The sequence below is a fragment of the Sphaerodactylus townsendi genome, linkage group LG01 (genome assembly GCF_021028975.2).
Source record: "Sphaerodactylus townsendi isolate TG3544 linkage group LG01, MPM_Stown_v2.3, whole genome shotgun sequence".
Taxonomy (NCBI): domain Eukaryota; kingdom Metazoa; phylum Chordata; class Lepidosauria; order Squamata; family Sphaerodactylidae; genus Sphaerodactylus; species Sphaerodactylus townsendi.
Genome location: NC_059425.1, coordinates 159,819,375 through 159,843,226, shown reverse-complemented (window position 1 = coordinate 159,843,226; position 23,852 = coordinate 159,819,375). Strand labels below are relative to the sequence as shown.

The following is a 23,852-nucleotide window of genomic DNA, read 5'->3' as shown; positions in this document are numbered from 1 at the left end:
AGTAGAGGTGTCCTCTTTTGCCTTCTACCTATTTCGATGGAAGCTTTTCCTCTCAGCAGTAGTTTGAGGCATTCAACGTTATCTGTCAAACAGCAGTAATGGAGAGCTGTGCTGCCTTTACACGTCTGCTTGTCAAGGTTTCCACTGGACAGAAAGGGAAAGGCAATGGCTTAGTTTAATACTGGTCCAATTCTCAAGTCTGCTGCAAATCAGATGCTTGCAAAATTACGTTTACAAAATCACGTGTGCATAGTTTTGAAAATGGATCCACTCACCTGTTCTGCACCAAGAAATCAACTATGTGAAGCGACGTTCGGTCCACTGATCTTACGGCAAGATGAAGGGCAGTTTCATCTTGCTCCTGAAAATGGATTCATACACATACAATTATTTTTGTCATTTTGGAAACATCACATATTTAAAGTGCCAAATTTGGAACAAATTCCAAAAAGCAGACTGTCATATTTATACCCTATTCCAATTATGTGCAGCTCCAAAATACCCAAAAAAATTCCCTCCCCCACACACTTGGGAAAAAGAAAGACACAGGAGCATGCTGCACCACTCTGCAGTCCTGAGCTGAACAGGACAGCCAAAGATCTTTAGAAAGTAATTCTCTACGTCTTGTGGAGAATGTTGACACCTCACAAATCACCTGGGCAATGCTTTATGGGCCGGGGCACTAGCCAGGGAGGCAACTAGATCTATGGCTATAGATCCTAGATCAGGGGTAGGGAACCTGCGGCTCTCCAGATGTTCAGGAACTACAATTCCCATCAGCCCCTACCAGCATGGCCAATTGGCCATGCTGACAGAGGCTGATGGGAATTGTAGTTCCTGAACATCTGGAGAGCCGCAGGTTCTGGGGGGGGTGGGGGGGGGGGGGGGTGGGGGGGGGGGGGGGTGGGGGGGGGGGGGGGTGGGGGGGGGGGGGGGTGGGGGGGGGGGGGGGTGGGGGGGGGGGGGGGTGGGGGGGGGGGGGGGTGGGGGGGGGGGGGGGTGGGGGGGGGGGGGGGTGGGGGGGGGGGGGGGTGGGGGGGGGGGGGGGTGGGGGGGGGGGGGGGTGGGGGGGGGGGGGGGTGGGGGGGGGGGGGGGTGGGGGGGGGGGGGGGTGGGGGGGGGGGGGGGTGGGGGGGGGGGGGGGTGGGGGGGGGGGGGGGTGGGGGGGGGGGGGGGTGGGGGGGGGGGGGGGTGGGGGGGGGGGGGGGTGGGGGGGGGGGGGGGTGGGGGGGGGGGGGGGTGGGGGGGGGGGGGGGTGGGGGGGGGGGGGGGTGGGGGGGGGGGGGGGTGGGGGGGGGGGGGGGTGGGGGGGGGGGGGGGTGGGGGGGGGGGGGGGTGGGGGGGGGGGGGGGTGGGGGGGGGGGGGGGTGGGGGGGGGGGGGGGTGGGGGGGGGGGGGGGTGGGGGGGGGGGGGGGTGGGGGGGGGGGGGGGTGGGGGGGGGGGGGGGTGGGGGGGGGGGGGGGTGGGGGGGGGGGGGGGTGGGGGGGGGGGGGGGTGGGGGGGGGGGGGGGTGGGGGGGGGGGGGGGTGGGGGGGGGGGGGGGTGGGGGGGGGGGGGGGTGGGGGGGGGGGGGGGTGGGGGGGGGGGGGGGTGGGGGGGGGGGGGGGTGGGGGGGGGGGGGGGTGGGGGGGGGGGGGGGTGGGGGGGGGGGGGGGTGGGGGGGGGGGGGGGTGGGGGGGGGGGGGGGTGGGGGGGGGGGGGGGTGGGGGGGGGGGGGGGTGGGGGGGGGGGGGGGTGGGGGGGGGGGGGGGTGGGGGGGGGGGGGGGTGGGGGGGGGGGGGGGTGGGGGGGGGGGGGGGTGGGGGGGGGGGGGGGTGGGGGGGGGGGGGGGTGGGGGGGGGGGGGGGTGGGGGGGGGGGGGGGTGGGGGGGGGGGGGGGTGGGGGGGGGGGGGGGTGGGGGGGGGGGGGGGTGGGGGGGGGGGGGGGTGGGGGGGGGGGGGGGTGGGGGGGGGGGGGGGTGGGGGGGGGGGGGGGTGGGGGGGGGGGGGGGTGGGGGGGGGGGGGGGTGGGGGGGGGGGGGGGTGGGGGGGGGGGGGGGTGGGGGGGGGGGGGGGTGGGGGGGGGGGGGGGTGGGGGGGGGGGGGGGTGGGGGGGGGGGGGGGTGGGGGGGGGGGGGGGTGGGGGGGGGGGGGGGTGGGGGGGGGGGGGGGTGGGGGGGGGGGGGGGTGGGGGGGGGGGGGGGTGGGGGGGGGGGGGGGTGGGGGGGGGGGGGGGTGGGGGGGGGGGGGGGTGGGGGGGGGGGGGGGTGGGGGGGGGGGGGGGTGGGGGGGGGGGGGGGTGGGGGGGGGGGGGGGTGGGGGGGGGGGGGGGTGGGGGGGGGGGGGGGTGGGGGGGGGGGGGGGTGGGGGGGGGGGGGGGTGGGGGGGGGGGGGGGTGGGGGGGGGGGGGGGTGGGGGGGGGGGGGGGTGGGGGGGGGGGGGGGTGGGGGGGGGGGGGGGTGGGGGGGGGGGGGGGTGGGGGGGGGGGGGGGTGGGGGGGGGGGGGGGTGGGGGGGGGGGGGGGTGGGGGGGGGGGGGGGTGGGGGGGGGGGGGGGTGGGGGGGGGGGGGGGTGGGGGGGGGGGGGGGTGGGGGGGGGGGGGGGTGGGGGGGGGGGGGGGTGGGGGGGGGGGGGGGTGGGGGGGGGGGGGGGTGGGGGGGGGGGGGGGTGGGGGGGGGGGGGGGTGGGGGGGGGGGGGGGTGGGGGGGGGGGGGGGTGGGGGGGGGGGGGGGTGGGGGGGGGGGGGGGTGGGGGGGGGGGGGGGTGGGGGGGGGGGGGGGTGGGGGGGGGGGGGGGTGGGGGGGGGGGGGGGTGGGGGGGGGGGGGGGTGGGGGGGGGGGGGGGTGGGGGGGGGGGGGGGTGGGGGGGGGGGGGGGTGGGGGGGGGGGGGGGTGGGGGGGGGGGGGGGTGGGGGGGGGGGGGGGTGGGGGGGGGGGGGGGTGGGGGGGGGGGGGGGTGGGGGGGGGGGGGGGTGGGGGGGGGGGGGGGTGGGGGGGGGGGGGGGTGGGGGGGGGGGGGGGTGGGGGGGGGGGGGGGTGGGGGGGGGGGGGGGTGGGGGGGGGGGGGGGTGGGGGGGGGGGGGGGTGGGGGGGGGGGGGGGTGGGGGGGGGGGGGGGTGGGGGGGGGGGGGGGTGGGGGGGGGGGGGGGTGGGGGGGGGGGGGGGTGGGGGGGGGGGGGGGTGGGGGGGGGGGGGGGTGGGGGGGGGGGGGGGTGGGGGGGGGGGGGGGTGGGGGGGGGGGGGGGTGGGGGGGGGGGGGGGTGGGGGGGGGGGGGGGTGGGGGGGGGGGGGGGTGGGGGGGGGGGGGGGTGGGGGGGGGGGGGGGTGGGGGGGGGGGGGGGTGGGGGGGGGGGGGGGTGGGGGGGGGGGGGGGTGGGGGGGGGGGGGGGTGGGGGGGGGGGGGGGTGGGGGGGGGGGGGGGTGGGGGGGGGGGGGGGTGGGGGGGGGGGGGGGTGGGGGGGGGGGGGGGTGGGGGGGGGGGGGGGTGGGGGGGGGGGGGGGTGGGGGGGGGGGGGGGTGGGGGGGGGGGGGGGTGGGGGGGGGGGGGGGTGGGGGGGGGGGGGGGTGGGGGGGGGGGGGGGTGGGGGGGGGGGGGGGTGGGGGGGGGGGGGGGTGGGGGGGGGGGGGGGTGGGGGGGGGGGGGGGTGGGGGGGGGGGGGGGTGGGGGGGGGGGGGGGTGGGGGGGGGGGGGGGTGGGGGGGGGGGGGGGTGGGGGGGGGGGGGGGTGGGGGGGGGGGGGGGTGGGGGGGGGGGGGGGTGGGGGGGGGGGGGGGTGGGGGGGGGGGGGGGTGGGGGGGGGGGGGGGTGGGGGGGGGGGGGGGTGGGGGGGGGGGGGGGTGGGGGGGGGGGGGGGTGGGGGGGGGGGGGGGTGGGGGGGGGGGGGGGTGGGGGGGGGGGGGGGTGGGGGGGGGGGGGGGTGGGGGGGGGGGGGGGTGGGGGGGGGGGGGGGTGGGGGGGGGGGGGGGTGGGGGGGGGGGGGGGTGGGGGGGGGGGGGGGTGGGGGGGGGGGGGGGTGGGGGGGGGGGGGGGTGGGGGGGGGGGGGGGTGGGGGGGGGGGGGGGTGGGGGGGGGGGGGGGTGGGGGGGGGGGGGGGTGGGGGGGGGGGGGGGTGGGGGGGGGGGGGGGTGGGGGGGGGGGGGGGTGGGGGGGGGGGGGGGTGGGGGGGGGGGGGGGTGGGGGGGGGGGGGGGTGGGGGGGGGGGGGGGTGGGGGGGGGGGGGGGTGGGGGGGGGGGGGGGTGGGGGGGGGGGGGGGTGGGGGGGGGGGGGGGTGGGGGGGGGGGGGGGTGGGGGGGGGGGGGGGTGGGGGGGGGGGGGGGTGGGGGGGGGGGGGGGTGGGGGGGGGGGGGGGTGGGGGGGGGGGGGGGTGGGGGGGGGGGGGGGTGGGGGGGGGGGGGGGTGGGGGGGGGGGGGGGTGGGGGGGGGGGGGGGTGGGGGGGGGGGGGGGTGGGGGGGGGGGGGGGTGGGGGGGGGGGGGGGTGGGGGGGGGGGGGGGTGGGGGGGGGGGGGGGTGGGGGGGGGGGGGGGTGGGGGGGGGGGGGGGTGGGGGGGGGGGGGGGTGGGGGGGGGGGGGGGTGGGGGGGGGGGGGGGTGGGGGGGGGGGGGGGTGGGGGGGGGGGGGGGTGGGGGGGGGGGGGGGTGGGGGGGGGGGGGGGTGGGGGGGGGGGGGGGTGGGGGGGGGGGGGGGTGGGGGGGGGGGGGGGTGGGGGGGGGGGGGGGTGGGGGGGGGGGGGGGTGGGGGGGGGGGGGGGTGGGGGGGGGGGGGGGTGGGGGGGGGGGGGGGTGGGGGGGGGGGGGGGTGGGGGGGGGGGGGGGTGGGGGGGGGGGGGGGTGGGGGGGGGGGGGGGTGGGGGGGGGGGGGGGTGGGGGGGGGGGGGGGTGGGGGGGGGGGGGGGTGGGGGGGGGGGGGGGTGGGGGGGGGGGGGGGTGGGGGGGGGGGGGGGTGGGGGGGGGGGGGGGTGGGGGGGGGGGGGGGTGGGGGGGGGGGGGGGTGGGGGGGGGGGGGGGTGGGGGGGGGGGGGGGTGGGGGGGGGGGGGGGTGGGGGGGGGGGGGGGTGGGGGGGGGGGGGGGTGGGGGGGGGGGGGGGTGGGGGGGGGGGGGGGTGGGGGGGGGGGGGGGTGGGGGGGGGGGGGGGTGGGGGGGGGGGGGGGTGGGGGGGGGGGGGGGTGGGGGGGGGGGGGGGTGGGGGGGGGGGGGGGTGGGGGGGGGGGGGGGTGGGGGGGGGGGGGGGTGGGGGGGGGGGGGGGTGGGGGGGGGGGGGGGTGGGGGGGGGGGGGGGTGGGGGGGGGGGGGGGTGGGGGGGGGGGGGGGTGGGGGGGGGGGGGGGTGGGGGGGGGGGGGGGTGGGGGGGGGGGGGGGTGGGGGGGGGGGGGGGTGGGGGGGGGGGGGGGTGGGGGGGGGGGGGGGTGGGGGGGGGGGGGGGTGGGGGGGGGGGGGGGTGGGGGGGGGGGGGGGTGGGGGGGGGGGGGGGTGGGGGGGGGGGGGGGTGGGGGGGGGGGGGGGTGGGGGGGGGGGGGGGTGGGGGGGGGGGGGGGTGGGGGGGGGGGGGGGTGGGGGGGGGGGGGGGTGGGGGGGGGGGGGGGTGGGGGGGGGGGGGGGTGGGGGGGGGGGGGGGTGGGGGGGGGGGGGGGTGGGGGGGGGGGGGGGTGGGGGGGGGGGGGGGTGGGGGGGGGGGGGGGTGGGGGGGGGGGGGGGTGGGGGGGGGGGGGGGTGGGGGGGGGGGGGGGTGGGGGGGGGGGGGGGTGGGGGGGGGGGGGGGTGGGGGGGGGGGGGGGTGGGGGGGGGGGGGGGTGGGGGGGGGGGGGGGTGGGGGGGGGGGGGGGTGGGGGGGGGGGGGGGTGGGGGGGGGGGGGGGTGGGGGGGGGGGGGGGTGGGGGGGGGGGGGGGTGGGGGGGGGGGGGGGTGGGGGGGGGGGGGGGTGGGGGGGGGGGGGGGTGGGGGGGGGGGGGGGTGGGGGGGGGGGGGGGTGGGGGGGGGGGGGGGTGGGGGGGGGGGGGGGTGGGGGGGGGGGGGGGTGGGGGGGGGGGGGGGTGGGGGGGGGGGGGGGTGGGGGGGGGGGGGGGTGGGGGGGGGGGGGGGTGGGGGGGGGGGGGGGTGGGGGGGGGGGGGGGTGGGGGGGGGGGGGGGTGGGGGGGGGGGGGGGTGGGGGGGGGGGGGGGTGGGGGGGGGGGGGGGTGGGGGGGGGGGGGGGTGGGGGGGGGGGGGGGTGGGGGGGGGGGGGGGTGGGGGGGGGGGGGGGTGGGGGGGGGGGGGGGTGGGGGGGGGGGGGGGTGGGGGGGGGGGGGGGTGGGGGGGGGGGGGGGTGGGGGGGGGGGGGGGTGGGGGGGGGGGGGGGTGGGGGGGGGGGGGGGTGGGGGGGGGGGGGGGTGGGGGGGGGGGGGGGTGGGGGGGGGGGGGGGTGGGGGGGGGGGGGGGTGGGGGGGGGGGGGGGTGGGGGGGGGGGGGGGTGGGGGGGGGGGGGGGTGGGGGGGGGGGGGGGTGGGGGGGGGGGGGGGTGGGGGGGGGGGGGGGTGGGGGGGGGGGGGGGTGGGGGGGGGGGGGGGTGGGGGGGGGGGGGGGTGGGGGGGGGGGGGGGTGGGGGGGGGGGGGGGTGGGGGGGGGGGGGGGTGGGGGGGGGGGGGGGTGGGGGGGGGGGGGGGTGGGGGGGGGGGGGGGTGGGGGGGGGGGGGGGTGGGGGGGGGGGGGGGTGGGGGGGGGGGGGGGTGGGGGGGGGGGGGGGTGGGGGGGGGGGGGGGTGGGGGGGGGGGGGGGTGGGGGGGGGGGGGGGTGGGGGGGGGGGGGGGTGGGGGGGGGGGGGGGTGGGGGGGGGGGGGGGTGGGGGGGGGGGGGGGTGGGGGGGGGGGGGGGTGGGGGGGGGGGGGGGTGGGGGGGGGGGGGGGTGGGGGGGGGGGGGGGTGGGGGGGGGGGGGGGTGGGGGGGGGGGGGGGTGGGGGGGGGGGGGGGTGGGGGGGGGGGGGGGTGGGGGGGGGGGGGGGTGGGGGGGGGGGGGGGTGGGGGGGGGGGGGGGTGGGGGGGGGGGGGGGTGGGGGGGGGGGGGGGTGGGGGGGGGGGGGGGTGGGGGGGGGGGGGGGTGGGGGGGGGGGGGGGTGGGGGGGGGGGGGGGTGGGGGGGGGGGGGGGTGGGGGGGGGGGGGGGTGGGGGGGGGGGGGGGTGGGGGGGGGGGGGGGTGGGGGGGGGGGGGGGTGGGGGGGGGGGGGGGTGGGGGGGGGGGGGGGTGGGGGGGGGGGGGGGTGGGGGGGGGGGGGGGTGGGGGGGGGGGGGGGTGGGGGGGGGGGGGGGTGGGGGGGGGGGGGGGTGGGGGGGGGGGGGGGTGGGGGGGGGGGGGGGTGGGGGGGGGGGGGGGTGGGGGGGGGGGGGGGTGGGGGGGGGGGGGGGTGGGGGGGGGGGGGGGTGGGGGGGGGGGGGGGTGGGGGGGGGGGGGGGTGGGGGGGGGGGGGGGTGGGGGGGGGGGGGGGTGGGGGGGGGGGGGGGTGGGGGGGGGGGGGGGTGGGGGGGGGGGGGGGTGGGGGGGGGGGGGGGTGGGGGGGGGGGGGGGTGGGGGGGGGGGGGGGTGGGGGGGGGGGGGGGTGGGGGGGGGGGGGGGTGGGGGGGGGGGGGGGTGGGGGGGGGGGGGGGTGGGGGGGGGGGGGGGTGGGGGGGGGGGGGGGTGGGGGGGGGGGGGGGTGGGGGGGGGGGGGGGTGGGGGGGGGGGGGGGTGGGGGGGGGGGGGGGTGGGGGGGGGGGGGGGTGGGGGGGGGGGGGGGTGGGGGGGGGGGGGGGTGGGGGGGGGGGGGGGTGGGGGGGGGGGGGGGTGGGGGGGGGGGGGGGTGGGGGGGGGGGGGGGTGGGGGGGGGGGGGGGTGGGGGGGGGGGGGGGTGGGGGGGGGGGGGGGTGGGGGGGGGGGGGGGTGGGGGGGGGGGGGGGTGGGGGGGGGGGGGGGTGGGGGGGGGGGGGGGTGGGGGGGGGGGGGGGTGGGGGGGGGGGGGGGTGGGGGGGGGGGGGGGTGGGGGGGGGGGGGGGTGGGGGGGGGGGGGGGTGGGGGGGGGGGGGGGTGGGGGGGGGGGGGGGTGGGGGGGGGGGGGGGTGGGGGGGGGGGGGGGTGGGGGGGGGGGGGGGTGGGGGGGGGGGGGGGTGGGGGGGGGGGGGGGTGGGGGGGGGGGGGGGTGGGGGGGGGGGGGGGTGGGGGGGGGGGGGGGTGGGGGGGGGGGGGGGTGGGGGGGGGGGGGGGTGGGGGGGGGGGGGGGTGGGGGGGGGGGGGGGTGGGGGGGGGGGGGGGTGGGGGGGGGGGGGGGTGGGGGGGGGGGGGGGTGGGGGGGGGGGGGGGTGGGGGGGGGGGGGGGTGGGGGGGGGGGGGGGTGGGGGGGGGGGGGGGTGGGGGGGGGGGGGGGTGGGGGGGGGGGGGGGTGGGGGGGGGGGGGGGTGGGGGGGGGGGGGGGTGGGGGGGGGGGGGGGTGGGGGGGGGGGGGGGTGGGGGGGGGGGGGGGTGGGGGGGGGGGGGGGTGGGGGGGGGGGGGGGTGGGGGGGGGGGGGGGTGGGGGGGGGGGGGGGTGGGGGGGGGGGGGGGTGGGGGGGGGGGGGGGTGGGGGGGGGGGGGGGTGGGGGGGGGGGGGGGTGGGGGGGGGGGGGGGTGGGGGGGGGGGGGGGTGGGGGGGGGGGGGGGTGGGGGGGGGGGGGGGTGGGGGGGGGGGGGGGTGGGGGGGGGGGGGGGTGGGGGGGGGGGGGGGTGGGGGGGGGGGGGGGTGGGGGGGGGGGGGGGTGGGGGGGGGGGGGGGTGGGGGGGGGGGGGGGTGGGGGGGGGGGGGGGTGGGGGGGGGGGGGGGTGGGGGGGGGGGGGGGTGGGGGGGGGGGGGGGTGGGGGGGGGGGGGGGTGGGGGGGGGGGGGGGTGGGGGGGGGGGGGGGTGGGGGGGGGGGGGGGTGGGGGGGGGGGGGGGTGGGGGGGGGGGGGGGTGGGGGGGGGGGGGGGTGGGGGGGGGGGGGGGTGGGGGGGGGGGGGGGTGGGGGGGGGGGGGGGTGGGGGGGGGGGGGGGTGGGGGGGGGGGGGGGTGGGGGGGGGGGGGGGTGGGGGGGGGGGGGGGTGGGGGGGGGGGGGGGTGGGGGGGGGGGGGGGTGGGGGGGGGGGGGGGTGGGGGGGGGGGGGGGTGGGGGGGGGGGGGGGTGGGGGGGGGGGGGGGTGGGGGGGGGGGGGGGTGGGGGGGGGGGGGGGTGGGGGGGGGGGGGGGTGGGGGGGGGGGGGGGTGGGGGGGGGGGGGGGTGGGGGGGGGGGGGGGTGGGGGGGGGGGGGGGTGGGGGGGGGGGGGGGTGGGGGGGGGGGGGGGTGGGGGGGGGGGGGGGTGGGGGGGGGGGGGGGTGGGGGGGGGGGGGGGTGGGGGGGGGGGGGGGTGGGGGGGGGGGGGGGTGGGGGGGGGGGGGGGTGGGGGGGGGGGGGGGTGGGGGGGGGGGGGGGTGGGGGGGGGGGGGGGTGGGGGGGGGGGGGGGTGGGGGGGGGGGGGGGTGGGGGGGGGGGGGGGTGGGGGGGGGGGGGGGTGGGGGGGGGGGGGGGTGGGGGGGGGGGGGGGTGGGGGGGGGGGGGGGTGGGGGGGGGGGGGGGTGGGGGGGGGGGGGGGTGGGGGGGGGGGGGGGTGGGGGGGGGGGGGGGTGGGGGGGGGGGGGGGTGGGGGGGGGGGGGGGTGGGGGGGGGGGGGGGTGGGGGGGGGGGGGGGTGGGGGGGGGGGGGGGTGGGGGGGGGGGGGGGTGGGGGGGGGGGGGGGTGGGGGGGGGGGGGGGTGGGGGGGGGGGGGGGTGGGGGGGGGGGGGGGTGGGGGGGGGGGGGGGTGGGGGGGGGGGGGGGTGGGGGGGGGGGGGGGTGGGGGGGGGGGGGGGTGGGGGGGGGGGGGGGTGGGGGGGGGGGGGGGTGGGGGGGGGGGGGGGTGGGGGGGGGGGGGGGTGGGGGGGGGGGGGGGTGGGGGGGGGGGGGGGTGGGGGGGGGGGGGGGTGGGGGGGGGGGGGGGTGGGGGGGGGGGGGGGTGGGGGGGGGGGGGGGTGGGGGGGGGGGGGGGTGGGGGGGGGGGGGGGTGGGGGGGGGGGGGGGTGGGGGGGGGGGGGGGTGGGGGGGGGGGGGGGTGGGGGGGGGGGGGGGTGGGGGGGGGGGGGGGTGGGGGGGGGGGGGGGTGGGGGGGGGGGGGGGTGGGGGGGGGGGGGGGTGGGGGGGGGGGGGGGTGGGGGGGGGGGGGGGTGGGGGGGGGGGGGGGTGGGGGGGGGGGGGGGTGGGGGGGGGGGGGGGTGGGGGGGGGGGGGGGTGGGGGGGGGGGGGGGTGGGGGGGGGGGGGGGTGGGGGGGGGGGGGGGTGGGGGGGGGGGGGGGTGGGGGGGGGGGGGGGTGGGGGGGGGGGGGGGTGGGGGGGGGGGGGGGTGGGGGGGGGGGGGGGTGGGGGGGGGGGGGGGTGGGGGGGGGGGGGGGTGGGGGGGGGGGGGGGTGGGGGGGGGGGGGGGTGGGGGGGGGGGGGGGTGGGGGGGGGGGGGGGTGGGGGGGGGGGGGGGTGGGGGGGGGGGGGGGTGGGGGGGGGGGGGGGTGGGGGGGGGGGGGGGTGGGGGGGGGGGGGGGTGGGGGGGGGGGGGGGTGGGGGGGGGGGGGGGTGGGGGGGGGGGGGGGTGGGGGGGGGGGGGGGTGGGGGGGGGGGGGGGTGGGGGGGGGGGGGGGTGGGGGGGGGGGGGGGTGGGGGGGGGGGGGGGTGGGGGGGGGGGGGGGTGGGGGGGGGGGGGGGTGGGGGGGGGGGGGGGTGGGGGGGGGGGGGGGTGGGGGGGGGGGGGGGTGGGGGGGGGGGGGGGTGGGGGGGGGGGGGGGTGGGGGGGGGGGGGGGTGGGGGGGGGGGGGGGTGGGGGGGGGGGGGGGTGGGGGGGGGGGGGGGTGGGGGGGGGGGGGGGTGGGGGGGGGGGGGGGTGGGGGGGGGGGGGGGTGGGGGGGGGGGGGGGTGGGGGGGGGGGGGGGTGGGGGGGGGGGGGGGTGGGGGGGGGGGGGGGTGGGGGGGGGGGGGGGTGGGGGGGGGGGGGGGTGGGGGGGGGGGGGGGTGGGGGGGGGGGGGGGTGGGGGGGGGGGGGGGTGGGGGGGGGGGGGGGTGGGGGGGGGGGGGGGTGGGGGGGGGGGGGGGTGGGGGGGGGGGGGGGTGGGGGGGGGGGGGGGTGGGGGGGGGGGGGGGTGGGGGGGGGGGGGGGTGGGGGGGGGGGGGGGTGGGGGGGGGGGGGGGTGGGGGGGGGGGGGGGTGGGGGGGGGGGGGGGTGGGGGGGGGGGGGGGTGGGGGGGGGGGGGGGTGGGGGGGGGGGGGGGTGGGGGGGGGGGGGGGTGGGGGGGGGGGGGGGTGGGGGGGGGGGGGGGTGGGGGGGGGGGGGGGTGGGGGGGGGGGGGGGTGGGGGGGGGGGGGGGTGGGGGGGGGGGGGGGTGGGGGGGGGGGGGGGTGGGGGGGGGGGGGGGTGGGGGGGGGGGGGGGTGGGGGGGGGGGGGGGTGGGGGGGGGGGGGGGTGGGGGGGGGGGGGGGTGGGGGGGGGGGGGGGTGGGGGGGGGGGGGGGTGGGGGGGGGGGGGGGTGGGGGGGGGGGGGGGTGGGGGGGGGGGGGGGTGGGGGGGGGGGGGGGTGGGGGGGGGGGGGGGTGGGGGGGGGGGGGGGTGGGGGGGGGGGGGGGTGGGGGGGGGGGGGGGTGGGGGGGGGGGGGGGTGGGGGGGGGGGGGGGTGGGGGGGGGGGGGGGTGGGGGGGGGGGGGGGTGGGGGGGGGGGGGGGTGGGGGGGGGGGGGGGTGGGGGGGGGGGGGGGTGGGGGGGGGGGGGGGTGGGGGGGGGGGGGGGTGGGGGGGGGGGGGGGTGGGGGGGGGGGGGGGTGGGGGGGGGGGGGGGTGGGGGGGGGGGGGGGTGGGGGGGGGGGGGGGTGGGGGGGGGGGGGGGTGGGGGGGGGGGGGGGTGGGGGGGGGGGGGGGTGGGGGGGGGGGGGGGTGGGGGGGGGGGGGGGTGGGGGGGGGGGGGGGTGGGGGGGGGGGGGGGTGGGGGGGGGGGGGGGTGGGGGGGGGGGGGGGTGGGGGGGGGGGGGGGTGGGGGGGGGGGGGGGTGGGGGGGGGGGGGGGTGGGGGGGGGGGGGGGTGGGGGGGGGGGGGGGTGGGGGGGGGGGGGGGTGGGGGGGGGGGGGGGTGGGGGGGGGGGGGGGTGGGGGGGGGGGGGGGTGGGGGGGGGGGGGGGTGGGGGGGGGGGGGGGTGGGGGGGGGGGGGGGTGGGGGGGGGGGGGGGTGGGGGGGGGGGGGGGTGGGGGGGGGGGGGGGTGGGGGGGGGGGGGGGTGGGGGGGGGGGGGGGTGGGGGGGGGGGGGGGTGGGGGGGGGGGGGGGTGGGGGGGGGGGGGGGTGGGGGGGGGGGGGGGTGGGGGGGGGGGGGGGTGGGGGGGGGGGGGGGTGGGGGGGGGGGGGGGTGGGGGGGGGGGGGGGTGGGGGGGGGGGGGGGTGGGGGGGGGGGGGGGTGGGGGGGGGGGGGGGTGGGGGGGGGGGGGGGTGGGGGGGGGGGGGGGTGGGGGGGGGGGGGGGTGGGGGGGGGGGGGGGTGGGGGGGGGGGGGGGTGGGGGGGGGGGGGGGTGGGGGGGGGGGGGGGTGGGGGGGGGGGGGGGTGGGGGGGGGGGGGGGTGGGGGGGGGGGGGGGTGGGGGGGGGGGGGGGTGGGGGGGGGGGGGGGTGGGGGGGGGGGGGGGTGGGGGGGGGGGGGGGTGGGGGGGGGGGGGGGTGGGGGGGGGGGGGGGTGGGGGGGGGGGGGGGTGGGGGGGGGGGGGGGTGGGGGGGGGGGGGGGTGGGGGGGGGGGGGGGTGGGGGGGGGGGGGGGTGGGGGGGGGGGGGGGTGGGGGGGGGGGGGGGTGGGGGGGGGGGGGGGTGGGGGGGGGGGGGGGTGGGGGGGGGGGGGGGTGGGGGGGGGGGGGGGTGGGGGGGGGGGGGGGTGGGGGGGGGGGGGGGTGGGGGGGGGGGGGGGTGGGGGGGGGGGGGGGTGGGGGGGGGGGGGGGTGGGGGGGGGGGGGGGTGGGGGGGGGGGGGGGTGGGGGGGGGGGGGGGTGGGGGGGGGGGGGGGTGGGGGGGGGGGGGGGTGGGGGGGGGGGGGGGTGGGGGGGGGGGGGGGTGGGGGGGGGGGGGGGTGGGGGGGGGGGGGGGTGGGGGGGGGGGGGGGTGGGGGGGGGGGGGGGTGGGGGGGGGGGGGGGTGGGGGGGGGGGGGGGTGGGGGGGGGGGGGGGTGGGGGGGGGGGGGGGTGGGGGGGGGGGGGGGTGGGGGGGGGGGGGGGTGGGGGGGGGGGGGGGTGGGGGGGGGGGGGGGTGGGGGGGGGGGGGGGTGGGGGGGGGGGGGGGTGGGGGGGGGGGGGGGTGGGGGGGGGGGGGGGTGGGGGGGGGGGGGGGTGGGGGGGGGGGGGGGTGGGGGGGGGGGGGGGTGGGGGGGGGGGGGGGTGGGGGGGGGGGGGGGTGGGGGGGGGGGGGGGTGGGGGGGGGGGGGGGTGGGGGGGGGGGGGGGTGGGGGGGGGGGGGGGTGGGGGGGGGGGGGGGTGGGGGGGGGGGGGGGTGGGGGGGGGGGGGGGTGGGGGGGGGGGGGGGTGGGGGGGGGGGGGGGTGGGGGGGGGGGGGGGTGGGGGGGGGGGGGGGTGGGGGGGGGGGGGGGTGGGGGGGGGGGGGGGTGGGGGGGGGGGGGGGTGGGGGGGGGGGGGGGTGGGGGGGGGGGGGGGTGGGGGGGGGGGGGGGTGGGGGGGGGGGGGGGTGGGGGGGGGGGGGGGTGGGGGGGGGGGGGGGTGGGGGGGGGGGGGGGTGGGGGGGGGGGGGGGTGGGGGGGGGGGGGGGTGGGGGGGGGGGGGGGTGGGGGGGGGGGGGGGTGGGGGGGGGGGGGGGTGGGGGGGGGGGGGGGTGGGGGGGGGGGGGGGTGGGGGGGGGGGGGGGTGGGGGGGGGGGGGGGTGGGGGGGGGGGGGGGTGGGGGGGGGGGGGGGTGGGGGGGGGGGGGGGTGGGGGGGGGGGGGGGTGGGGGGGGGGGGGGGTGGGGGGGGGGGGGGGTGGGGGGGGGGGGGGGTGGGGGGGGGGGGGGGTGGGGGGGGGGGGGGGTGGGGGGGGGGGGGGGTGGGGGGGGGGGGGGGTGGGGGGGGGGGGGGGTGGGGGGGGGGGGGGGTGGGGGGGGGGGGGGGTGGGGGGGGGGGGGGGTGGGGGGGGGGGGGGGTGGGGGGGGGGGGGGGTGGGGGGGGGGGGGGGTGGGGGGGGGGGGGGGTGGGGGGGGGGGGGGGTGGGGGGGGGGGGGGGTGGGGGGGGGGGGGGGTGGGGGGGGGGGGGGGTGGGGGGGGGGGGGGGTGGGGGGGGGGGGGGGTGGGGGGGGGGGGGGGTGGGGGGGGGGGGGGGTGGGGGGGGGGGGGGGTGGGGGGGGGGGGGGGTGGGGGGGGGGGGGGGTGGGGGGGGGGGGGGGTGGGGGGGGGGGGGGGTGGGGGGGGGGGGGGGTGGGGGGGGGGGGGGGTGGGGGGGGGGGGGGGTGGGGGGGGGGGGGGGTGGGGGGGGGGGGGGGTGGGGGGGGGGGGGGGTGGGGGGGGGGGGGGGTGGGGGGGGGGGGGGGTGGGGGGGGGGGGGGGTGGGGGGGGGGGGGGGTGGGGGGGGGGGGGGGTGGGGGGGGGGGGGGGTGGGGGGGGGGGGGGGTGGGGGGGGGGGGGGGTGGGGGGGGGGGGGGGTGGGGGGGGGGGGGGGTGGGGGGGGGGGGGGGTGGGGGGGGGGGGGGGTGGGGGGGGGGGGGGGTGGGGGGGGGGGGGGGTGGGGGGGGGGGGGGGTGGGGGGGGGGGGGGGTGGGGGGGGGGGGGGGTGGGGGGGGGGGGGGGTGGGGGGGGGGGGGGGTGGGGGGGGGGGGGGGTGGGGGGGGGGGGGGGTGGGGGGGGGGGGGGGTGGGGGGGGGGGGGGGTGGGGGGGGGGGGGGGTGGGGGGGGGGGGGGGTGGGGGGGGGGGGGGGTGGGGGGGGGGGGGGGTGGGGGGGGGGGGGGGTGGGGGGGGGGGGGGGTGGGGGGGGGGGGGGGTGGGGGGGGGGGGGGGTGGGGGGGGGGGGGGGTGGGGGGGGGGGGGGGTGGGGGGGGGGGGGGGTGGGGGGGGGGGGGGGTGGGGGGGGGGGGGGGTGGGGGGGGGGGGGGGTGGGGGGGGGGGGGGGTGGGGGGGGGGGGGGGTGGGGGGGGGGGGGGGTGGGGGGGGGGGGGGGTGGGGGGGGGGGGGGGTGGGGGGGGGGGGGGGTGGGGGGGGGGGGGGGTGGGGGGGGGGGGGGGTGGGGGGGGGGGGGGGTGGGGGGGGGGGGGGGTGGGGGGGGGGGGGGGTGGGGGGGGGGGGGGGTGGGGGGGGGGGGGGGTGGGGGGGGGGGGGGGTGGGGGGGGGGGGGGGTGGGGGGGGGGGGGGGTGGGGGGGGGGGGGGGTGGGGGGGGGGGGGGGTGGGGGGGGGGGGGGGTGGGGGGGGGGGGGGGTGGGGGGGGGGGGGGGTGGGGGGGGGGGGGGGTGGGGGGGGGGGGGGGTGGGGGGGGGGGGGGGTGGGGGGGGGGGGGGGTGGGGGGGGGGGGGGGTGGGGGGGGGGGGGGGTGGGGGGGGGGGGGGGTGGGGGGGGGGGGGGGTGGGGGGGGGGGGGGGTGGGGGGGGGGGGGGGTGGGGGGGGGGGGGGGTGGGGGGGGGGGGGGGTGGGGGGGGGGGGGGGTGGGGGGGGGGGGGGGTGGGGGGGGGGGGGGGTGGGGGGGGGGGGGGGTGGGGGGGGGGGGGGGTGGGGGGGGGGGGGGGTGGGGGGGGGGGGGGGTGGGGGGGGGGGGGGGTGGGGGGGGGGGGGATGGTGGGGGGGGAGGGGGGAGGCGAGGGGGTGGGGAGGGGGGGGGGGGGGGGGGGGGGGGGGGGGGGAGGGGGGGGGGGGGGGGGGGGGGGGGGGGGGGGGGGGGGGGGGGGGGACACAGCACCCAAGTGATTCCGGCCGTGAAAGCCTTCGACAATACATTTTTGTTATTGTTTAGTTATTTGATGGCAACTTTTTAATTTGTTATCTACCCTGGGTCCCAACTGTCAGAGACAAAGGCAAGCTTACAAATCTTTTAAGCAAACTTTAAATAAATTAAAGAAAGAAAGAAATGAGCATTTCAGAACAAGAAGGGGAATGAAGAAATGTGAGCCCACTGTATGTCTCTAATCTCAGTTAGGAACATTCATCTACACCAAACCATCATCATACAATCACAAAGGAGTACAAAGGAGTACACAGAAAATCTGAGCAGGAATTGGCAACAGTCCCCACTGAAGGTTTGTGAACTGGGGAGTAAAAATGGCTCCCAAGAAAGCTACAGCAGATCCAACTAAAATTTCACTTTAGACATGTACATATTGCCAAATATTTAAACCCATGTTTTAGTAAAAAGTACAGAAAACATATACAGAGGCAGCAAACCTCAGAATACCCGGGCTGGGAGGCAGCATCAAGGGCAACTTGTTGAAGAATGTTGAACACATAGGCTGGACTCGACAGACCACTACGATCTAGCAGGGCTTATATTCTGAAGACTGTTCGTTATTAAGTTATTGTTGCTTATTGTGACAGGGATGGGTGGACAGGTGAGGAACCAACCTGCCTAAGGCCAGAAGGTGCACCTCCTGAGGAATACTGAGGCGTTTGCTACAAGTGAAGGTGTGGACAAACAGCTCTGAAAAATCTGCTTCACGAAAGACGAGACAAGCCCAAGTGGAGACAGTGTTGACAAGGATAACAACCCTGGAAGAAGGGCTGAGCAAGCAGTGATTAATAGCAGCTGAGACGAGGGTAGCACCAGGTCATTGGGAGCCATGAGGCAGGAAGGTACTTTCTGGATCTGCATGTATGAAAGTCTGAATAAACAACTAACAGAACTGACTTAAGAGTCTAGAACTGGGGGAACACTGGAATTTAGATGCTTACTCAGCTCAGAGGGAAACTGGTGCCTGGAAAAATGCTCCTGGAGACAACTAGGACTCCAGGCACCCCCCTGCTCAGGGGTGTGACTCAGGGGCATGGCTCAGTGGTGTGGCCATGCCCCCCACCGGGCTCCCTAATGCCCAGCTGCTGCTCTCCCCACAGCCTGGGGAGAGAGCACTTGCCGGCCTCTGGGACATGCTTTTATAAGCATGGATTCCACCCAAGTCTTGCCCCTTGGAGGTGTGACCCCATCCAAGCCCTGACCCTGGCTTCTGTGCTTATAAAAGCACATCCCAGAGTCCAGCAAGTGCTCTTTTCCCAAGCTCTGGAGAGAGCAGCAGTCAGGCTCCTGGGAACCAGGGCGGGGGGGGCTGGAGTGTGTGGCTCCGCTAAAGCTCCACACTAGCGTCCATACTTATAAAAGCATGTTCCAGAGGCTGGCAAGTGCTCTCTTCCAAGGCTCTGGGGAGAGCAGCAGCTGGGCTCCAGTTAGCCTGGGGGAGGGGAGTGGGGGGGGGGCAGGGAGCGCAGAGAACAGCTGAGCTCCCCCTCATCCCTGGAGGCTGGAGATGGGGTGCTGACACTGGCCTTTCAGTAACATGGGGAATGCCAGAGGCGCCTCTGACATGACTGCAAGGCGTGCGCCTGGAGACATGGGTATCCCCATGTACCTAGGCTGGTACGCCTCTGACTCAGCTTGCTAAGGGCCTCAGTGCTACAAGGTGGCCAGGACACACCCAGTCCTGCCACTCTTATGGAAACCGGAATGGTACTCCTCAAAACAGAAACATTGTTAAATCGAATGAAATTATTAAAAGGGGAATTTGAGTTGAACACAATATGACAAAGGTCTTTGCTCAGAGAAATTGCCCCCATTTGTAGTGGTTATTCAGATAGCTGAAACAGGTCAGCTAGTTCAAATTAACATAGGAAAGTCAGACTTTCCGGGTTGCCATACCAGCAGCCTTTCCACCCCACGTTTCTTGCCACCCATTCCTTTACTTGCTGTCTCCTGAGCTGTGTGAGAAGCTTCCGATTGGTCATAATGACCTTTCATCTCTCTCACAGAAGCATTACTTTGTGGCTGTTTGTTCTCCTTCAGCAGTTAGAATATGTGTGAGAATCAGAGGTGCCCCCCCATGACAAAACAGTGTGCCTGGGGGCGGCAGGAGATGGCCTGCGGTCCAAGCCCTGCTCCGAGTCCCGCCTCTGGGGGCAGGGGGGTGCCTGGAGGAGGTGTTGCCCCTGAAGAGCATGCTAGGATCTTGCAGTAGCTCAGGAATGGCCAGTAGTGTTTTCCTGACAAGAGATGGATATCAACCTATTACGCTTATAAAACGTGATGCCCTATCCAGTTCTGAATGGGGAAAATGCCTAACCTCAAGAGAATTCACAACAGCAATTTAAAATTATTTATGATGACATAACTTGATTTGTAATCTCTTAGATAACAGTCCTAAACACATGACATGAATCATCTTGATATCTGATTCTGTGCTGGAATCACGAAACCATACCTGAAATATCCACTTGGTTACGTTGTCCCCAAGGGCAGATCCAACAACAACTGAGATGAAGCAACAAATAGATTTTTGCTGACAAACACATGACCCATATATAAAAGGCAAAACATTAAACAGTAACATGTTCCAATTATAATATTATGAATTTTGGAATCTCAATATTAACTTGTTTTTTTGAAGCGATATGGAGCTCTGTAAAACTGCCTGACAGAAAGTACCTCAGGAACCGAACAACAAACCTACGTGATATGAGGTCAAAACATTTTTTCTCTTCTGGGTTTGTTTTCACTTGGCAAGTTAACAGATTGAGCTTTGCAGGAGGTCGGTTTGCCTAATTAAAGAAAAACAAAACAAAAAGGAATATCCCTTAGTATGAATGCATAAAGAATAAAAGCGTTTTCTGTTACAAGTTGCTCTTGGAAGGGACAATTCTCCTGCAACTAAGTTACAGTACATCGGAGGTGTACCCACAGAAATTCACAGAATAGATCCATATTCAACATAAGTCGTGGTTTTTTTTAAAAAAAGACAAGTAATAGGAAGTGAAGGCAACTGGTTTAGAGTCCTCTACGTTATAAAAGTTAGGACAAGTTGCCCTTTCCTGTGTTATATAAAATACAATACGTGTATTGAGAGAAAGATGTGGGACTCCAGAAGCATTTGGGTAGTTTTCATTTATATTACTGTTTATACTGATAAACATGCCATAATTCTGAAATTCCATTTGGATGTCCTTCTATAAGCACAAGTACACCTCTCAGGAGCACTTCCAAGGCATTTCTGGAATTCTAACAAAACTTAAGAGGCCGCTTTCCTGCAGTGACTTCTTACAGATAGTATATAGTTCAGTTGCTTTGATCTGCTTTGATTGTAAGGTGTGTTTGGGCTCAGGGGTGTCAAACTCGCAGCCCTCCACATGTTCATGAACTACAATTCCCATTAGTCCCTCCTAACATGAGCATTGGCTATACTGGCAAGGGCTGATGGGAATTGTAGTTCACGAACATCTGGAGGGCCGCGAGTTTGACACCTGTGGGCTAAATCATGGGTGTCCAACTCTGGCAACTCTGAAGCACCTGAGTTGGACACCCCTGGCCTAAATCAAAGCTGCATTTATTCTTGCAGTGTGTCCAGCAGAGCAGGGAGGACTTATGTGGCTCTTGTAATATTAGACTTTATCATTGTAGGTTATCTTTGCCGTGTTGTTATAGCTGATCTGCAAGACTAGACAAGATTAAATGGCTATAGTCACTGACAAAACTGACATTAAAAAGCACATATAAAATGTTGCCATAGAAACACAAGACAGAGTAATTCCAAAAAGATCCCTTGTCAGGAAAAATTCATATAGCCCAGTGCTCAGCAGCAATAGCTCAGCAGCAATAACACAAACAGTATTAGTGGCACATTCTGACAGTAAAGCCAAGGAATTTTTTTTTGTAACTACGGCAAAAGAAAACACTGACAAAAATTATGAAATCTCCTTCTTTCCATTGTGACCAGCAGATCACAATCATTATTTTATCATCCAGCTAAAAAAAAACCCCAAGCAACCAAATATAAAATTTATGAACTGGATTAAGGAACAAAATGATGGCCTTTTACTTGGCCAGAGTTTCCATGGCTGTCATTTAGGTGCCTATGTGATATAGTGGTTAAGAGCAGGTGGATTCTAATCTGGAGAACTGGGTTTGATTCCCCACTCCTCCACCTGAGTGGCAGAAGCTTATCTCGTGAACCAGATGTGTTTCCGTACTCCTGCAGGGTGACCTTGGGGTAGTCACAGTTCTTCAGAGGCAGTGTTGAGATTCAAATAATTGAACAACCGGTTCCGGTGGTGTGATTCAAATAATTTAACAACTGGCTGTTTACAATCACCATTTTAACAACGGGTGTTGCCGAGGTGGTGCGAACCTGCTGAATCCCACCACTGTTCAGAGGTCTCTCAGCCCCACCAATCTCACAAGGTGTCTGTTGTGGGGAGAAGAAGGGAAAGGAGCTTGTGAGCCCCTTTGAGTCTCCTCGCAGGAAAGAAAGGTGGGGTATGAATCTAAACTCTTCTTCTTCTTCTACCCCAGAGGACTCTGTTGCATCATAAGTCAAGTGATTAGACCAACTGCTAAATCAGTGCAAAGTCCCCAAACATTATACCACAGAGTCATTTTGTTGGTATTGCAAACAGAGAAGTCAGTGCCTGTAAGAAAAACATTCTTTAAACACAGCGTTTCTTCCCCTTTTACTTTTCCAGAATGGAAGGTTTGATGTAAGCCAACATCGCTTTTCTCAGCAGCAATAACTGTATTCAGAGTATAGCAGCTGCTTTAACATTTTAAAAGAGAGAAGCACACCAGTGGTGGATTGAGGGAAAAATAATGGTCAGAGCTCATGTTTGCACACTAGCTAGTGTGGCGTAGTGGTTAAGAGCAGGTGCATTCTAATCTGGAGAACCGGCTTGGTTCCTCATTCCTCCTCATGAGCCGAGGACTCTTATCTGGTTAATTGGATTTGTTTCCCTGCTCCTGCACATGAAGCCTGCTGAGTGACCTTGGGCCAGTCGCAGTTATCTCAGAACTCTCTCAACTCCATCTACCTCACAAGGTGTCTGTTGTGGGAAGGGGAAGGGAAAGTAGTTGAGTCTCCTTATAGGTCAGAAAGGTGGGGTACAAAATCCCAACACTTTTTCTCCTTCAAGATCATAGCATATGTACAGGCTGAACTCAGACACCTCCATTAAGGCCCCTTCTGCACAGGCAAAATACAGTGGGTTGCCATCGGGATGAAGCAACCCGCGTTGCCGTCGGGGCGTTTGCATGCCTCCATGGAGACAGCAGACGGAGCCCACGGAAGCAATGCAGGTTGCTGTCACACCTTTGCATGAAGGCACAAGTTTTTTTAAAACTCACGTCCTCTGCTGCGTAGCTTTGTGGGCAAGAACTCATGGACCTCCCACAGCCATGCTAACTCCCCTGTGTCCCTGAGAGACTACGCAGCTGCCAGGCAGCACCTTGGAAAACAGAGGGAAGCACAGCCACTGAAAGCGCTTCCCTGCCAGCCGTTCGTTCGGAAGCGGCTGCGAGCTGCATTCAAACAAAAGAATTGCAGATAGTGCAATTCTTGAAAAATTAGGGTTGGGGGGAGGGGAACACAGAGTGGACTCGCATTAGGAGCGGGATCTGTGCAAAGTTCCCCCCCAAAATGGGTTTTATACCATCATTAGCCCACATTTATTGGCCCATGCGGAAGGGGCCTAAGAGAAGGTAGGCTCTAATCTGGAGAACCAGGTTTGATTCCCCACTCCTCCACATGAATGGCAGACTCTAATCTGGTAAATCAGGTTTTCCCACTTCTACACATGATGTCTGCTGGGTGACCTTGGGCTAGTTACAGTTTTTCAGAACTCTCTCAGCCCCACCAACCTCATAAGGTGTCTGTTATGGGGAGAGGAAGCGAAGGAGTTTGTAAGCCCCTTTGAGCCTCCTTAAGGGAGAGAAAGGGGGGAGGGGTTAAAATCCAAACTCTTCTTCTTCTTCTCTTTGCTAAAAGTGACCACTGTGTGTTGTTAACAGGGACAAAATCCCTTGACAGCAACCAACTCTGCAACATGCCTCCAGTCATTTCCAATAAGTATGTGTGTGTGTTGATGTAAGCAATGTAAACATGGCATTTAGGCCATGAGCCCGTAAGTGGAAACTAGCAGCTGGAGAGGACAACCTCTGGTGGCCCATCCCGTGGGCTTCGTCCTGCTCTCTAAATCACCAGCCCAAGCTGCTTTGGGTTAAGGGAGGACAGAATCCAGGGCAGGGCTCAATCTTCTGTTTCAATGCCAAGCTGGTAAACCATCACAGAACATGTAGGATGGAGGAGGCACTGGCTCCAATGGCCAGTGATAAGGCAACAGTACATAACACCCCACCCACCCACACACATTACAGGGTGTGCCCCTAAAAACTACCAGGCTGCTGCCCTTCTAAGAACAATATGCTAAGCATCTAGTCCTAAATATGCTTGCTGAGAAGTAAAACAAATTAAAATCAACATGAAATACTTGTAAGGAAATACATTGAGTAATGAGGCACCAGTCACTGATGTCTTCATGCATGTGCATTTTACCCATATTGTACACACTGAATGTATTGCACAATATGAAAATAATAACTGGAAAAGGTGCAGCTTTTCCCTATAGTAACTACGAGAACATTTACGAGGCACTGTTTGTGGGGAAGAGAGCTCTCCATTTCTAATCCATGAAATCTATAGCTTTTCTAGGTCTCATTCTATTGTCCTTCTCACATCATAAAGGTAAACAGAGACAAATGGATGGCCACATATAAAACCAGCTACAGCAAGATTTGGTCCTTTGCATGGATACCTGATAGGGACTGGGGTTTATTCTACCAACCTGTCTATTCCAGGGACAGATTTCTAGATACTGACTGTAACCAACAGCCCTAGAACTGGAATGTTAGAAGTTGCTGTGAAGATATGCTCCTACTGAGCAACTGTTCACAAACCCCCTATGAACCAGAGATCACTATCACCAACAATGAGGTGAGTCTGTCAAGATTTTCTTGCTTTTTTCTCCCAGCCATAGGCGGAGCTACCACCGGGGGGGGGGGGGAGACAAAAGCCCCAGGCACTGGCATGTGGGGGTGGAGAATCACTCCCCCATCCCTCCGCCTGCCCCCGCATCCTGGAGCAACCTCCGCGGACCGGAGCAGGCTACTCTTTTAGCTTTTAAAGGTGGGGGGGCGGACGGGAAGTCACGCGGGGGGGCAAGAGCCGCCATTTTGCCCCGGTCACCAGTTTCCCCTCCCCCCACGTCAATGCTCCCAGCCACTTGGTTCCTTCCCCTAGTTCAAATGGGCCAGAACAATGATACTCACTCAGGAGCCACATGAGGCTTTTTAACATGCTGCCTGAAGTTTTTCTGAGCACTTCCCCCCCAGTGCAGCACGTACCCCACATCTCAGAAAAAGTGAGCAGGGCCTGCAAAGACTTGTGACTGGCGGGTAGTTCCCACCTTGAAACATCTGCCACTGAAGGAATGAATAAGCAGCAAGGCTCCCTGATGTGCAGGCCTCATGCCGGGACAGAAATAAATGTGGGTCTTTTGTTTCATGGCAATTGCAAACACGGCTCTGTAGGAGCCACGGAGTGACTATGATGGGCTTAGGAAAAGGAAGAAAGAGCCACAGCGTGCAAGTGTCTATCTTCTTTCTTCACGCTTCGCACAAATCATCCTTCAGCAAATTAGTCTCTATGCAATTAAATAACAGAAATTGCAAGCAGCTGTGAACAACATGCATAACCCAGAGATACAGAGATGTAGAAGTAATATAGGAAGGAGGCAATGACCATATTTTCACCATAAATAGGATGTGGAAATTGGGATCCATAATACAGACCACTGAAAAGTAGCTCTGGAAGATCAGAAAATAAATGGTTCCACACCAGAAAAATACTGAAAGTCTG

At 75.9% G+C, this 23,852-nt stretch overlaps 1 protein-coding gene across 1 annotated transcript in view; it reads right to left on the bottom strand.

Moving 5' to 3' along the window:
- The window catches only part of ASAP2 (ArfGAP with SH3 domain, ankyrin repeat and PH domain 2), a 119,146-nt gene that overhangs the window by 22,305 nt on the left and 72,989 nt on the right, over positions 1-23,852 (bottom strand). Inside the window, 4 exon segments of the mRNA XM_048505976.1 lie at positions 29-144; positions 276-361; positions 18,375-18,424; positions 18,624-18,711. Coding sequence (XP_048361933.1) covers positions 29-144; positions 276-361; positions 18,375-18,424; positions 18,624-18,711 — 340 coding nt within the window.